Source organism: Narcine bancroftii, chromosome 4 (assembly GCF_036971445.1).
Source record: "Narcine bancroftii isolate sNarBan1 chromosome 4, sNarBan1.hap1, whole genome shotgun sequence".
Classification (NCBI taxonomy): Eukaryota; Metazoa; Chordata; class Chondrichthyes; order Torpediniformes; family Narcinidae; genus Narcine; species Narcine bancroftii.
Window position 1 is genome coordinate 75,306,610 of NC_091472.1, and position 15,271 is coordinate 75,321,880.

Sequence of the window (15,271 nt, forward strand, 5' to 3'; positions counted from 1 at the left end):
TCCTGACAAATGAGGAGATGTTGAGTGTCCACGAAAGGTCACCAGTTAAGGGCACTCCAAAGAACTTGGTGCTCTCCACTCTCTCCAAGACAGAGATGTTAGGGTGGTCGTTCCTGGTCCTCTTGAAGTCCACGATAATCTCCTTTGTCTCGTCCACGTTGAGACTCAGGTTGATATTTTCGCTCCATAATCATGAGATTTTCCAGCTCTTCTCTTCCGTGCGACTCATTGTTGCTGATGAGGCCAACTATTGTCACTTCATCTGCAAACCTGACACTGTTGGAGGTGTATCTGGTGATGCAGTTGTGGGTCAGTAGTGTGAACAGGAGTGGGTTGAGCATGCAGATGTGAGATGTGTCAGTGCTCAACATGATGGTTTCTGACGTTCTACTACCAACCTAGACACACTGTGGTCTTCCTGCTAGAAAGTCCAAAATAGAGTTACAGAGATGGGTGTTGAGTCCCAGTGAGGATAGCTTCTCCCCTAGCCTCTGGGGAATGATCGTATTAATTGCAGAGCTGAGGTCGATGAGCAACAGCTTGGCGTATGAGGCGTTGTTCTTCAGATGGCTCATAATGGAGTTAAGGGATAAGGCTAGCATTGACTGTGGAATGGTTTCTTCTATAGGTGAATTGAAATAGGTCCAGTGTCTCTGGGAGGTGTGCTTTGATGCATTCCATCAACAGACACTTGAATTATCTTGGTGAAAATGTGGTAAATTGGATGAGCAAATTTGCAGATGACACAAAGATTGGTGGCATTGTGGACAGCGAGGAAGGATTTCAAAGATTGAAGAGGGATCATGGACCAGCTAGAAAAATGGGCTGTAACCTGGCAGATGGAATTTAATGCAGACAAGTGTGAGGTGTTGTATTTTGGAAGGACAAACCAAGATAGGACATACACTATAAATGGTAGGGCACTGAGGAGTGTGATAGAACAGAGGGATCTGGGAATACAGATACATAATTGCCTGAACGTGATATCACAGGGTCGTAAAGAGACAGTTTCCAGATTCTAGTATTTCCTATTTTCAAAATGTATCATCTTCAAGGAAACGTGGGATAATATTCCGAATTACTATCTTATTAATCCAATAAACCAAACTTTGTAGATGCAGCTTTATGTAGTTTTAATTCATTGATAAAACAGATAAACATTTTGCATAACTTCACATTAAGATTTTCATAATGATGCAAAAACAAAGCCTATACTGTATTTAAAAATATAACGATATTCAACTTTAAAGAGAGATACAGGAAGAAATAAGACAAATTGAAAGAAAATTATCTCGAGCTTACGTCTCCTTCATAGTTCATCGAAGAATGAGATGCAAGCTCTTAAGTCTGTGCGGATATTATGACATATTACATCATAATCACTATGGTAACACAACAAACAATACTTTTTCTTTAAGAGATAGGCACAAAATTAACTAAGAATCAAAAACACAAGGTTTTAACCTTTACAGGGACCAGCTGGAAAAATAGGCTGTAAACTGGCAGATGGAATTTAATGCAGACAAGTGTGAGGTGTAGCATTTTGCAAGGACATACACTATAAATGGTAGGGTACTGAGGAGTGTGATAGAAGAGGGCTCTGGGAATACAGATACATTATTCCCTGAAGGTGATATCGTAGGGTTGCAAAGAGAGCTTCATAAATCAAAGTAATGAGTATAGGAATTGGGATGTTATGGTAAAGTTGTTCAAGACATTGGTGAGGCCAAATTTGGAGTACTGTGTACAGTTTTGGTCACCTAACTGCAAGAAAGATAAAACAATTGAAAGAGTGCAGAGAAGATTTACTAGGATGTTGCCAGGATTTGAGGAACTGAGTTACAGGAACAGGTTAAACAGGTTCAGCCTTTATTCCCTGGAGCGTACAATGAGGGGAGATTTGATTGAGGTATATAAAATTATGATGGGTATAGATAGAGTAAATGCAAGTATATTTTTTCCACTGAGATTAGATGAGATACAAACCAGAGGACATGGGTTAAAGGTGAAAGGGGAGTTTAGGGGGAACATTAGGGGAAATCTCTTCATAATGAGAGTGTTGGGAGTATGGATACTGCCAGATGAAGTGGTAAATATGGGCTCAATGTTAACATTTAAGAAAAATTTGGACAGATACATAGATGGGAGAGTATGGAGGTCTATAGTCTATAGTCTGGGTGTCACTCAGTGGGATTGGGCAGAATAATAGTTTGGCACAGACGAGAAGGGCCAAAGAGCCTATTTTTTGTGCTCTAATGTTTTCTGGTTCTATGCTTCCTGACCCTTCCTAGATGCTGCCTATCTCACTACTCTCCTTTAGTTTGTTTTTTGTTTCAGATTCTGACATTCCCAGTCTCTTTGGTCTTGTAGCAGCACTGATTCACCACGGCTTAAAAACAAATAAAGAATACGCTCACTCGTTTCTTTCAGCAAACACCATGAAGTCGACTTTCACTTATTATTCACTGGACACAACATGACATTCTTCAACTCCCCAAACACCACCCAGCCGAACTCCTCTGACCTTCTCATTGGCTCACTGCCCCATGGGTGATCCTGACACTCTCACTCTCCTCCTCCTGCACCTGAAATTCATCACCCACATACTGATACTTAACACACCCACGCATGTGCGTTATTACTCCGACACTTGGCATCGCTTACATCATCATCAGCGGCCAGCACCGCTCCTAATTAAGGTAAGTACGTGATTATGACAGTCTCTTATATTCTTGCTACTTACAGTAGAGTGAAGAATTCTTAAAAGTATTCTTTATGTACCTGTCAGATGATTTGCAATCAGCTTCAGCAAACCTGGCAGCAATTACTCCTTTGGGTTTTACCAAAGAGTACTGAATCAGAGGAGGTACATGTTTGTGAATCTGACAAAATATTTCAGCTTCAAAAAAAAAAATTCCCTTAAGATCAGATTGCAGAATCTTTCAAATGCTCGTGCATGTTCTGGGGTTGCCACCAGACATAAACAATCATCTAGAATCTAGCCAGAGAATAGTGAGTCTTGTCTACTGGTAAACAGAGCAAAATCTACAAATCAAATTCATAGATCACATCAGTTATTTTCAACCAAAAATGGTAACAGCATTAGTTTTTAACCGAAGTCTATTGCATTTTGTTCATGCCTGCCACCACCTGATCAATCCCTGTAAACGGATCTTGCAAACAGAAATGACAAGTGATTTGTTAGATGGGGTCAGAAGGCTACGTTCATCCACATGAGTGTGAAATAACACAAGAATGTCAAATAACTTTTTTTTAAAGCAAGAAGCATTGGTTAAACAAATTATCTTTGACTAAATCCTGAAGGGAAAGTCACAAAAATTTTCTGCTTTAACTTGACAGATCCAAATTACTCTTGGCATTACTGGTTATTAACAACATAATTATTGTTTCAAAATTGTCCCAAATATCAAATGTATCAGTGTACAGATAACCCTGCATGATATTAGAGTTAAAACCAGATTTCATCCAATCTTTTAGAGCTTTCTTGAAACCTGTTCATCTGCACTAACTTTCTGGAATGAGGAACTTAATAACCTAACATGAGGGGCATCACATTAGCAGTAAAAAAGTTGTAATATCATACTCAATTCACGATCAAAATGGTAGTCTGTTGGAAAAGCTAGAAGACGTAATTCAAATTGCCTTTGATCTCATCAATCAAAGGGGACTGTAGAGCATTCTTCTCAATTTTAATTGCCTGCAGAAATTTGCCATACAATGACATGCAGGCTGTGAATGTGAACAAGTCTGAGTGATATGAGAATGTGGATGCTAGCACCTAAGGTTAAAAAAAATCAAGCAACTAGAAGAACTCAGTGCATCAAGTATGTGGAGGACAAGGGATAGTCATCATTTTGGGTTGAAACATTGCATTCTGAAACAAGATTTCAACCTAAAACATTGACCATCCCTCTGCCTCCACAGATGCTTGACTTTGACTTTTGCAGCCTTTTAATTTTTGCTGCAGTCAGAATCTCAGTGCGGACCAATGTGAAAGATCTTCACATTTCTCCCCGCCTTTCTAGCTTGCTACATTAATGACCTTGATTCAAGAATAAATTGACTATTCAAATATGCATATGACATGCAGCCTCTAAATATAGAAAACATATTAGGTTTACAGATAATGAGAAGACATTGAAAAACTGGAAAAAAGGGAAAGATGAAATGATTGCAAGAAAGAAATGTTGGATAATGCATTTTGTGCAAAAGAATGTGGAAATGTGACAATTCTGCATATATTACTTTAACTGTGACCCAAGTATGTTTGGTGTCGTTGTACCATAACCTCCCTGATTTCATATTCCATGCTCTGGCTAACGAATCCAAATATCCAGTATACTTTCTTCTCCACCTTATTTACCTGCACTGCCATTATCAGGGATCCTTGGACTAAACACCAAGGCCCTTGTTTCTTCTTAGTCCCTTGGGTCCTACCCTTAATCAACTTTGACAGACACTGCCTCACTGTCAATGGAATTAAATTCCATTGATATTGCTCTTCCCATCTTAGCAATTCCTTAATATCATTGTGCAGTATACAACTATCCTCATTTATCAATACCTCCATCCATTTTCATGTAATCTGCAAACTTTTTAAAATATTTTATTTAAAATTTGCATGCATGTATTTCACATTTAGTTAATGTAACAATATAATTCAAAATTACAACACATGCATTTGTAATCTTCCTCCCCCTCCCCACCCCAACCACCCCCCCCCCAATAATTTGCAAACTTGATAATAGAATACTACAGCATAGTACAGGTCCTTGATCTTGTGCAGACCTATATATTCCTTAATAAAATACTAAACCCTCCCTATCCTGTAATCCTCAATTTTTCTCCAATCTATGTGCCTGTCTAGGAGTCTCTTAAATGCTCCTCTTTCAGCCTCCACCACCATAACAAGGCAAGGCATTCCAGATAATTCTCTGCATAAAAAACTTTTCCCTGATGTCTCCGCTGAACTTCCCTCCCTTCAATTTGTACTCATGTCCTCTGGTGTTTGCTATTCCTGCCGTGGGAAATAGGCACTGGCTGTCCACCCTATCTGTGCCTCTCATAATATTGTAGATCTTTATTAAGTCTCCTCTCATCCTTTTATGCTCCAAAGTAAAAAGTCCCACCTCTGCTAACCTTGCCTCATAAGACTTATTTTCAAATTCAGGTTCCACATCTTTCCTGTAATAAGGTGACGAGAATTGAACATAATAATCTGAGAGCGGTCTCACCAGAGATTTGTAGAGCTGCAACATGACCTCTCTGCTCTTGAACTCAATCCCCCAATTAATGAAGCCTGCCTGACATTCCATAGGTCTTCTTAACTATCCTATCAACCTGTGCTGTGAGCTTGTGGGACGTATGGATTTGGACCCCAAGGGCCTTTTGTTCATCCACACTCTTAAGTAACTGACCATTAACCCTGTACTCAATCTTCTGGTTTGACTTTCCAAAATGCATCACCTCACACTTATCTGGATTGAACTCCATCTGCCATTTTTCTGCCCAACTCTGCATCCTGTCTATATCTTCTTGTAACCTACGACAACCTTCAGCAGTATTCACAACTTCTCAAACATTCGCATCATCCGCAAACTTACTGATCCATATTCCCAGAACAGATCCTTGAGATACTCCACTAGTCACTGACTTCCAGGCAGAATACTTTTCTTCCACTACTACTCTCTACTTTCTATCTGCAAGCCAATTTTTTATCCACACAGCCAATGTCCCATAGATCCCATGCCTCAAGACTTTCTGAATGAGTCCCTCATGGGAGACCTTGTCAAATGCTTTACTAAAATCCATGTACCGACTTACACTCATCAATTTCTTCTATTACCTTCTCAAAAAATTCAATTAGGCTAGTGAGGCACGACCTTCCCTTCACAAAGACATGCTGACTATCCTTGAGTAGATCATAGCTACTGCCCCAGCTATCTATTCCCTCACTTCCCAAAGTTACCTCGGGTATATCGCATCCAGCTCAGGGGACTTATCAATCTTAATGTATTTAAGAAGATCCAACACTTCTTCTTCCTTAATCTCATCACCGTCTAGCACACAGCCTGTTCTATTCTGACCTCACCCTGATCAAAGTTCTTTTCTCTTGTGAATACTGAAACAAAGTATTCATTTGGGACCTCCCAACCTCCTCCACCTCCAGGTAATCGTTGCCTCTCTTATCCTTTAGTGGCCCCACCTTCATTCTCATCATCCTTCTGTTCTCCACATACACTTTGGGATTCTCCTTAATCCAACAAGCCAAAGCCTTCTCATGCCCCCTTTGAGCTCTGCTAAGTCCTTTTTTAAGCTCCTTCCTGGCTACCATATACTTCTCATGAGCCCTTCCTGTTTCTTATATCTAATATTAACTTCCTTCTTTCTCTTGGCCTGCTGTCTCACCTGTTTTTTCAACTATGGTTCCCTTTTCCTTATCCCAGTAGGACAAACCTATCCTGAACCCAGAACAAATGGTCCCTAAACTTCCTCCACGTTAGTGCTTTCTCCCTTAAACATCTGTTTCCAATTTACTCTTGCTAGTTCCTGTCTCATCACATCATAATTAACCCTTCCCCAATTAAGCACTTTCCCATTTTGTCTGCTTTTATCCTTTTCCATGGCTATGCTAAAGCTCAGGGAGTTACTCTCATCAAAATGGTCCCCCGCCGAGAGGTCCACAACCTGACCAGGTTCATTACCCAGGATTATGGCCTCTCCTCTCGTCAGCTGGTCTACATACTGTTTCAGGAATCCTTCTTGGACACACCTGATAAATTCAGCCTCATCTATCCCTCTTGCAGTACAAATGTGCCAGTCAACATTAGAGAAGTTGAAGTCACCCATAACTACAACTCTATATTTCCTGCACCCTTCCAAAATCTGCCTGCTTACCTGCTTATTTGGGCTCCTAGAGACTACTCCCAGCACAGCGATAGCTCCCTTCTTACTTCTGACTTCCACCCCACCGACTCAGTGGACACTCCCGCTGCAGTCTCCTCCTTTTCTATAGCCATGATACTATCCCTGACCAGTAATACTACTCCCCCCTCTCTTATCTCCCATCCTATTCCTTTTAAACTCCAGTACTTGCATTAGCCAATCCTGTCCTTCCTTCAGCCAAGTCTCTGGAACAGCCACAACATCATAGTTCCATGTACTGATCCATGGTCTTATTAGGAACAAGTTCCTAATATTCTGGTTCCCACCGCCCCTCTGGCCAATCTGGTTTAACCCCTCCCCAACAGCTCTAGCAAACCTGCGCGCCAGGATATTGGTCCCTTTCCAGTTCAGGTAAAGCCTGTCCTTTTTGTACAGGTCAGACTTTCCCAGAAGAGATTCCAATAATCCATGAATCTGAACCCCTGTCCCCTGCACCAATTCTTCAGCCACACATTCATCTGCCATAACTTCCTATTCCTACCCTCTCTGGCGCATGACATAGGCAGCTATCCCAAGATTACTACCCTTGAGGTCCTTCTTTTGTAACTTCTTACCAAACTCCCTATATTCCCTCTTTAGGACCTCATTACTACTCCTATCCATGTGTCCATCCAATACCTCCTGCGTTCATATCCAATGTATACAACAAAGAGCAAGGTCCCAGAACAGATCCCTGAGATACAACACTAGTTACAGGATTCCAATGGCAAAAACAATCCTCTACCACCCCATGCCTCCTATTACCAGGCCCATCTTGGATCCTATTTACTAGCTTGCCCTGGATCCCTTGAGCCTCTAACCTTTTTGATCAGTTTGCTATGCAAGACCTTGTCAAAGGCACGACTGAAGATCATGAAGGCTACTGCAAGGAATACTGCCCTCATCAGCACTTTATTAAAATACTCTATATAATTGGCCCAAAAAAAAACACTCCCACACCCCACATGCCATCTTTGACTAATCCTTGCTTTCCCAAGTGTAATATCCCACAGATTTTTTTTTCCAATCATTGCTGAAAATTACTTGATTGAACTCTGCTCTCTTTCTTGAATACATGAATCACATTTGCTCTACTCCAGTAATCTGACAACTGGACTGTGACTGAAGAGTTAAACTACTTTCTCTGACACCCCTGTCTCCCATCACAGTCTTTGATGTATTTCATCAAGAACTGGGGATTTATCCTCCTTTAAGTCTGCAAAGATAGATTATCCTTTTTCTAGAATTTCACCCTCCCTCTCCCTGAATTTGCAAACTACAATGTTCATCTTAATGAATGGGCGCTGAAGAATTGATAAATTGGAATTGGTTTAATGAACCAACTCTGGATCTTTTGTCCATTAACTTTCTAACAAACACACCCTTTCCTTGAGGAACCTGAGGGATAGAGCAGGCTGGTAAGGTTTTTAATATTTTATGTACCATTTGGTGCAATGCTGCTGACAAGTTTCAGCTTGTCTATATGGTAAAGGGCACTCCTTTGGCATTTCTGTTTGTGAATTTTTAAAACACTCATCACTAACCTGTCTGGGAGCTGAAGCCCTCATTAAATGCCTGACTGTTTTCAGCAAGCTGAAAGGGCGCAGGTGGAGAAACATCGTCAACTCCATTCAGCTTTGATTCTGTTAACGGCTGTTTAAAAAATTGAATTAGTTCAAGTTATAAAGAAATAATGTATTAAATTTTAGAGAAATATTCAGAGATTGGAAAACATAATTAAGCAAAGTCATTTGCTGGACATCATTCTGACACCATTTTTCGGAGTCCACATTTGGTCTGCAGCAGTTTAATTTTAATTTTGAGATACAACATGCCAACAGGCCTTTCCAACCCACAAGCCCAGCCCCCCAAATACACGCCTGTTACCAATCAACCGAATAATCCCACACATCTTTGAAACGTGGAAAGAAACTCACGCAGACACAACAAAGAGAACAAACTTAACTCCTTATAATGCTGAATTTGAACCTGGGTCGCTTGCATTGTGCTAACTGCTTTCTGATTTGTAAAATAAGTTTGTGATTTTGGCAAGGCAGAACAATATATTACAAAGAAAGGCCAGCTTCCTTAAGGCCACAGAACCAATACACTAACATTATTTAAGGTATTGACACGTGTCAGTAATGCTTCCATTTTCTGATTTATTTGCTTAAGTATAAAGTCCTTCATGGTCTCAGCTCCAACAAATCTCACTGAGAAGGTAGAGCAGTAACAGCCCCTAAATTAGTTGGAAGAATAGGAAGAACATTGCCCAGTAGCTAAAAGAATGGAGAAGCATTCATATTTACCTACCAAGGGCAGAGCAGTACAGGTACACAATCCTTTATCCAGAACCCTTGGGGTTCCAAATTTCAGATTTTTCCGGATTTCAGAACAAAAGCCAGCTGCTTCAGATTTAAGCCCACCCAAATTGAGCTGCCATCTCTCTTCAGTCACGCTGCCATCTCTCTCCCCCTCATCCGCCTGAGTTGCGCTGCTGTCTCTCCCCCTATCCACCCGAGTTGCGCTGCCGTCTCTTCCCCCCGCCCACCCGAGTCGTGCTGCTGTCTCTCCCCTCCCCCGTCTGCCCGAGTCATGCTGCCGTCTCTCCCCCCTCACCCACCTGAGTCACGCTGCCATCTCTCCCACCCCACCCCACCCAACCTAGTTGCGTTGATGTCTTTCTCTCCCTCCGCTGTACCAGCACCAGGAAAAAAATGCTGCTTTTCAGAGCTTTCCGGATTTTAGATGTCCGGATAAAGGATTGTGTACATGTATTTGTAATCGACTGACATTATAGATGGCACTTCCAGAACTGAGCACTATTAGCAATCAGCTGGTGCAATCAAACAGCCTTCCAATTTGTTGATATATTTAGACAGATATTTCCAATTTGATCATTCAGAGAGGACTCCTAGTGTATCCACAATGTGAGTTGCTAGCATTCAGATTTATTGTTAGAGTGCATACATGACATGACGTACAACCCTGAGATTCTTTTTCCTGTGGGCGAGATAAAATTACCACTTAGTAGTAGTACAAATAAAAAACTGTACATAATGTACACATGTAAGCAAATAAACAAATGTAAACAACCGACTGCAATAAAGAGAGGAGGGAAAAAAAATCAATAAAGTGCAAAAGTAGGAGTCCTTAAACGAATCTCTGATTGAGTTTGCCATTGAGGAGTCTGATGGTGGAGGAGGGGTAGCAGCTTTTCCTGAACCTGGTGGTGTGAGTCTTATGGCACCTATTATCTTTTTCCTGTTCGAGGCAGCGAGAACAGAGTGTATGCTGGGTGGTGTGGATCCTTGATGACTGCTGCTGCTCTCTGACGGCAGTGTTCCCCATAGATCTTCTCGAAGGGGTTTGCCTGTGATGCCCTAGGCTACGACCACCATCGTTTGCAGGGCTTTATGCTCGGGGGTATTGGTGTCCCCATTCCAGACCATGATGCAGCATACTTTCCACCATACATTTGTAGAAATTTGCCAGGGTTTCCAATGTCACATCAAACCTCCGCAAGCTCCTGAGGAAGTAGAAGCCTGATGTGCTTTCTTCTTGATGCCATTTGTGTGTTGGTTCCAGGAAAGATCCTCTAAGATAGTGTCTCCCAAAAACTTAATTTGCTCACCCTCTCCACCTCTGATTCCCCCAATAATCACTGGATCGTACACCTCTGGTTTTCCCTTCCTGAAGTCAACAATCGGCTCCTTGATTTTGGTGACATTGAGTGTGAGGTTGTTGTTGGTGCACCATTCAGCCAAGTTTTCAATCTCTCTCCTGTTTGCTGACTCATCGCCCCTTTTTATACAACCCACTACTGAGGTATTGTCAGCAAATTTGTAGATGGTGTTGTTGTTGTAGATGGTGTTTTTCCAAAAAAAACCATCAGCGTGGATGCGAGTGCCTCTGGTTGATACTCATTTAGACAGGTCACCACACTCTTCTTGGGCATCAGTACTATTGACACCTGCTTGAAACAGGTGGGTTCCACACCCTGCCAGATTGAGATGTTGAAGATATCCGTGAATACCTTGGTAAGTTGGTCAGCACAGAGTTTTAATACTCGGCCTGGTACTCTGTCCAGAATGGACGCCTTCCTCAGATTCACTCTCCTGAAGGCAGCCTGCACATAATCCTCAGATATGGACAGCTGTGGATCAGCAGGGGACGTGGGGGTGCCGAGGGGTGGTTCTTTTTTGATATTGTGGTTGAATCGGATGTAGAAGGCATTGAGTTTGTCATGGAACGCTGCCGTCGGAGAGCAGCAGCTGACATCAAAGACCCTCACCACCCAGCACATGCTCTGTTCTCAGTGCTGCCATCAGGAAAAAGGTATAGGTGCCACAAGACTCACAACACCAGGTTCAGGAACGGTTGCTACCCTTCCTCAGACTCCTCAATGAAAAATTCAATCAGAGACTCATTTAAGGACTTTTACTTGTGCACTTTATTGATTTTATTTTTTATTCTCTCTATATTGCACAGTTTGTTTATATTCGATATCTGTTTATAGTTCTTTATTTGTTTACATGTATATGCTGTGCAGTTTTTTGCATTGCACTACCAATTAGTGGTCATTCTGCCGCATCCACATGAAAAAATCTCGGGGTTGTATGTGATGTCTTGACAATAAATCTGAAAGCTGAACATTTTTCAGCATCCCGGAACCAACCATCTGCCAATTGGTCCAATGGATTCACGTCCTACTCTATATGCTAGAGTCTAAAAATGAACCTCAGTACTACATTGCATTGTTGATAAAATCACCTTTCGTCAGGATGTTAAACTGAGGGTCCACCTATTAATTTAAAAAAAAAATTAAAATTTAGATATACAGCACGGTAAAAGGCCATTTTGGTCTACGAGCTCATTCTGCCCAGTTTTACACCCAATTAACCTACACCCCCATACGTTTTGAGCGGTGGGAGGAAACTGAAGCCCATGGGAAAAACCCACACAGACACGGGGAGAATGTACAAACATCTTACAGACAGTGTTGGATTCGAACCCAGGTGCCAATCGCTGGCACTGTAAATCCATTGCTCTAACTGCTACGCCAATTATAGATGCTAAAGATCCTGAGTCATTATTCTGGTTGACCAGTGGAGTTGCCTGCACTGTTAAAAAAAATCATCGCACTCACATTGTATGAATAAAGTGACTGTTGCAAAATAATCATACTTCAAGAACACTTGTTTGGTTGCAAAGGTTCTTTGAGTCAATTGGAAGCCAGGGCAAATGCTATATAAACCTGCAATAAATTTGCCAGTGGAAGCTGAACTAAATGTTTCTCAAATGTGTAGGTTGACCCTCAGTTTGTCATCTTGAAATTATTGCCAGAGAATTTGTCACCTGGGCAGATTGAAGTACAATTGAGCAAAGCAACACCACGCCAAAATTCTCCAATGCTGTCATATCTAATATTTAAATCAAAACTGCAGTATGATTGAATCTGGGGATTTAGAAGTCATCAAGTCATGCACGAGTCAGATGGACCAGCTTCCAAAATTATCCCTCCCTATCACTTCAGTTTTTTTTTCTCTTCTGCTCTCCCATCTATATCCACCTATGATGTCTTGCATGTGTGTCTGTGCTCCACCCCCCCACAATTTTATTCAGGCACCTGCCTGCTTTGTGCTCATACTTTGACGAAGGGCTCATGCCCAAAACATTGGTTATGTATCTTTATCTTAACTACATAAAGAAAGCTGTGTGACTTGTTGAGTTTCTCCAGCAATCTTTATGTAATCTGCAACTTTTGGGTTTCTCTGTGGAAATCAATCAACTCATTCAGCAAAAGGAAGGAAACCAGGAAAATTTTCCTCCAGACACTCAATAATTGTATTCTCGGTTTCAACCAGGTTTTGAATTATGGCTTTGGATTTCGACAAATAATTAAATGTTTTGTTACAGTACTTCAAATTGTTTAAATCAGTGGCTCTCATACTTTTTCTTTCCACTCACATACCACTTTAAGTAATCTCTATGCCATTGGTGCTCTGTGATTAGTAAGGGATTGCTTAAGGTGGTACGTAGGTGGAAAGAAAAAGTATGAAACCACTGTTTTAATTGTACCTAATTGACTCATTATGTGCACAGTTTCATAACTCCAAAGGAAATGGGATAACGACAATTTTTCTCAAGCAAAATAATGCAGTAACAGTCGGGTCTCGAGCAGTGATTCTCAACCTTTCCACTCACATACCACCTTAAGCAATCCCTTACTAATCACAGTGGAAAGAAAAAGGTTGAGAACCAATGGTTTAAATCAACCACTCATCTGAGGCCGTGATTTCCTTTTACAGCTCAGTTTCATGCATTCAGGTCAATGCATTGATAGATGGACACTGAATCTCAATAAATTCATCATTAAGAAATTGATACAGCATAGCTTCATGCATTTATCTCCATCAGACAAAGTGCTTGGTAAGGCCATACCTCTTCCAACAGTTTTCTCAGTCGGCACAACTGTGATTCCAGTTGTTTGTTGTGGTCCTCCAAAATCTGCATTCTGGCTTCCAATCTCCCCTTGTGCTGTTGCAGGAGTTTTGCTTCAGCCAGCAGCTCAGCATCTTGATAGCCCTGTTGAGTGGGTGACAAAGCCGGTGATGGAAAGGGCTTCACACCTCTCAATACCTGCTGCTGCTTTAATCGTTCATATTCATCTTGTAGATTCCTGTGATAAAATAAGCATCGTGAATTTGATTAGTTCACTGAATCGCAACACAAAGTCATATAACACAAAAACAGACCCTTCAGCCCACTGGTTAGTGATGACCATCAAACGCATATTTACACCATTCCATTTTGTTCTCTGCACAAATGAGGCCATTTACAGCAGCCAATAAATCAACAAACACTTCTTTCATAATCCTGAACCTTATACTACTTTTATCGTGACAAATGTTTTGATTACGTTATCAAGAAAATAGCATCAAAAGCTGTTGCCCCTCTCCCAAAACTCAGTTCTAAAAATGCTCATTGTTTACAAGAGACTATGTTTTTTCTGACTGCAGGCAAATAAAACACCATCAGAATTCAACTTGTCATAGCCTTACTCCTCAGTAAGATTGACACTCATTCTCCTGATTGCTAGAGATACAATCAGTCCCATCATGCTCCCAAAACACTTTCCCATGCCACTTCTGCCTCCTCGTACAATAATTGTGTCAATTAATGACACTGTGGATAAGCTTATTTTCCATTACACTGTATGTGAAACATCAATCTGATATGAATATAGTATAAACCTGACTGGAACTGGTGGGTACAGATGTCTGATAAGATTCAAGAGATGAAAACTGTATTGTTTTTTTTTTTGTCTACCAGAGTAGGGACAGATGCTTTTGCACATTATGGGTTGAATCAAAAGTCATGCAGTCAGAGTCACGCAGCACAGAATCTCCTTTGGCCCACTGAGTCCCTGCCAGCCACCAAGCTTGCACATCAACCAAAACAATCCCTTCTGAAAATCTTTAAAGGCAAACATCCCAGCTATAACACCACCGATGGCATTAACATCAAATTCTCTCGTTTCAAAGATATCAATGTCTTAGATGCCTTTGATTGTCTGTAAATTTGAGAAATATTTAGACTATAAGCAATGACATCATTGATGACGTACAGTAAAACCCCTGGTATCCACAATTCAAGCAAATGGCAAAAAGAAAAAACAATACATATATATATATTTTTTTAATGAATAAGAATAAAATAATATGTTAAAAAAAGTTTAAAATTATAATATTCTCTGAAGTAACACAGAAACCTTTGGTGAAGATGGGAATAAATATTCAGCCAGTGGAGTCCCTTGGTCATGCTTTGCTCATGGCAGCTGATTGAATAAAGTCTGCAAAACAGCAATGGCATTGCCCAGAACGAAGAACTGGTTGATGCCACTCGCCATCAGAGTGACTCTCTTAAAGTGTCTCCTAAGCCCTGTATTAATAAGTCTCTCCAATCAGAGGCTTTATCTATAAACATATCTTTGCTACATAAAGAATGCTGTGTGACATGCTAAGTTTCTCCAGTACTTTTGAGAACTGAGTATAAACAGTAACTCTACAGAGCATCTTAAACGTTCGCCATTTTAAATAAATCAATTTTTATTCTTCTCAACTGAAGAATCCCCATTGTGATTAATCGCTCCTCATTGACCACTTCAAAGAATGTTCTGCCTTATTGTCTTCTTCACCAAGATACATATTAGTTCCAAAGAAGTTAAAAGGTATGTGGCTTTCACATATTAATGCAAGTGACATGAGACTACTTCTTTGCTTTTGTAAATCCATAGAAGTCATCCACTCAGCAGCTTTTTTTA

General features: G+C 40.8%; 1 protein-coding gene across 7 annotated transcripts in view; it reads right to left on the reverse strand.

Moving 5' to 3' along the window:
- The window catches only part of LOC138760695 (utrophin-like), a 632,519-nt gene that overhangs the window by 7,506 nt on the left and 609,742 nt on the right, over positions 1-15,271 (reverse strand). For all 7 annotated transcript variants that reach the window (XM_069931641.1, XM_069931640.1, XM_069931644.1 and 4 more), the window contains 2 exons: positions 13,390-13,627; positions 8,490-8,598 (listed from right to left, as the gene is read on the reverse strand). In XM_069931641.1, coding sequence (XP_069787742.1) covers positions 8,490-8,598; positions 13,390-13,627 — 347 coding nt within the window. The remainder of the gene's footprint in view (positions 1-8,489; positions 8,599-13,389; positions 13,628-15,271) is intronic.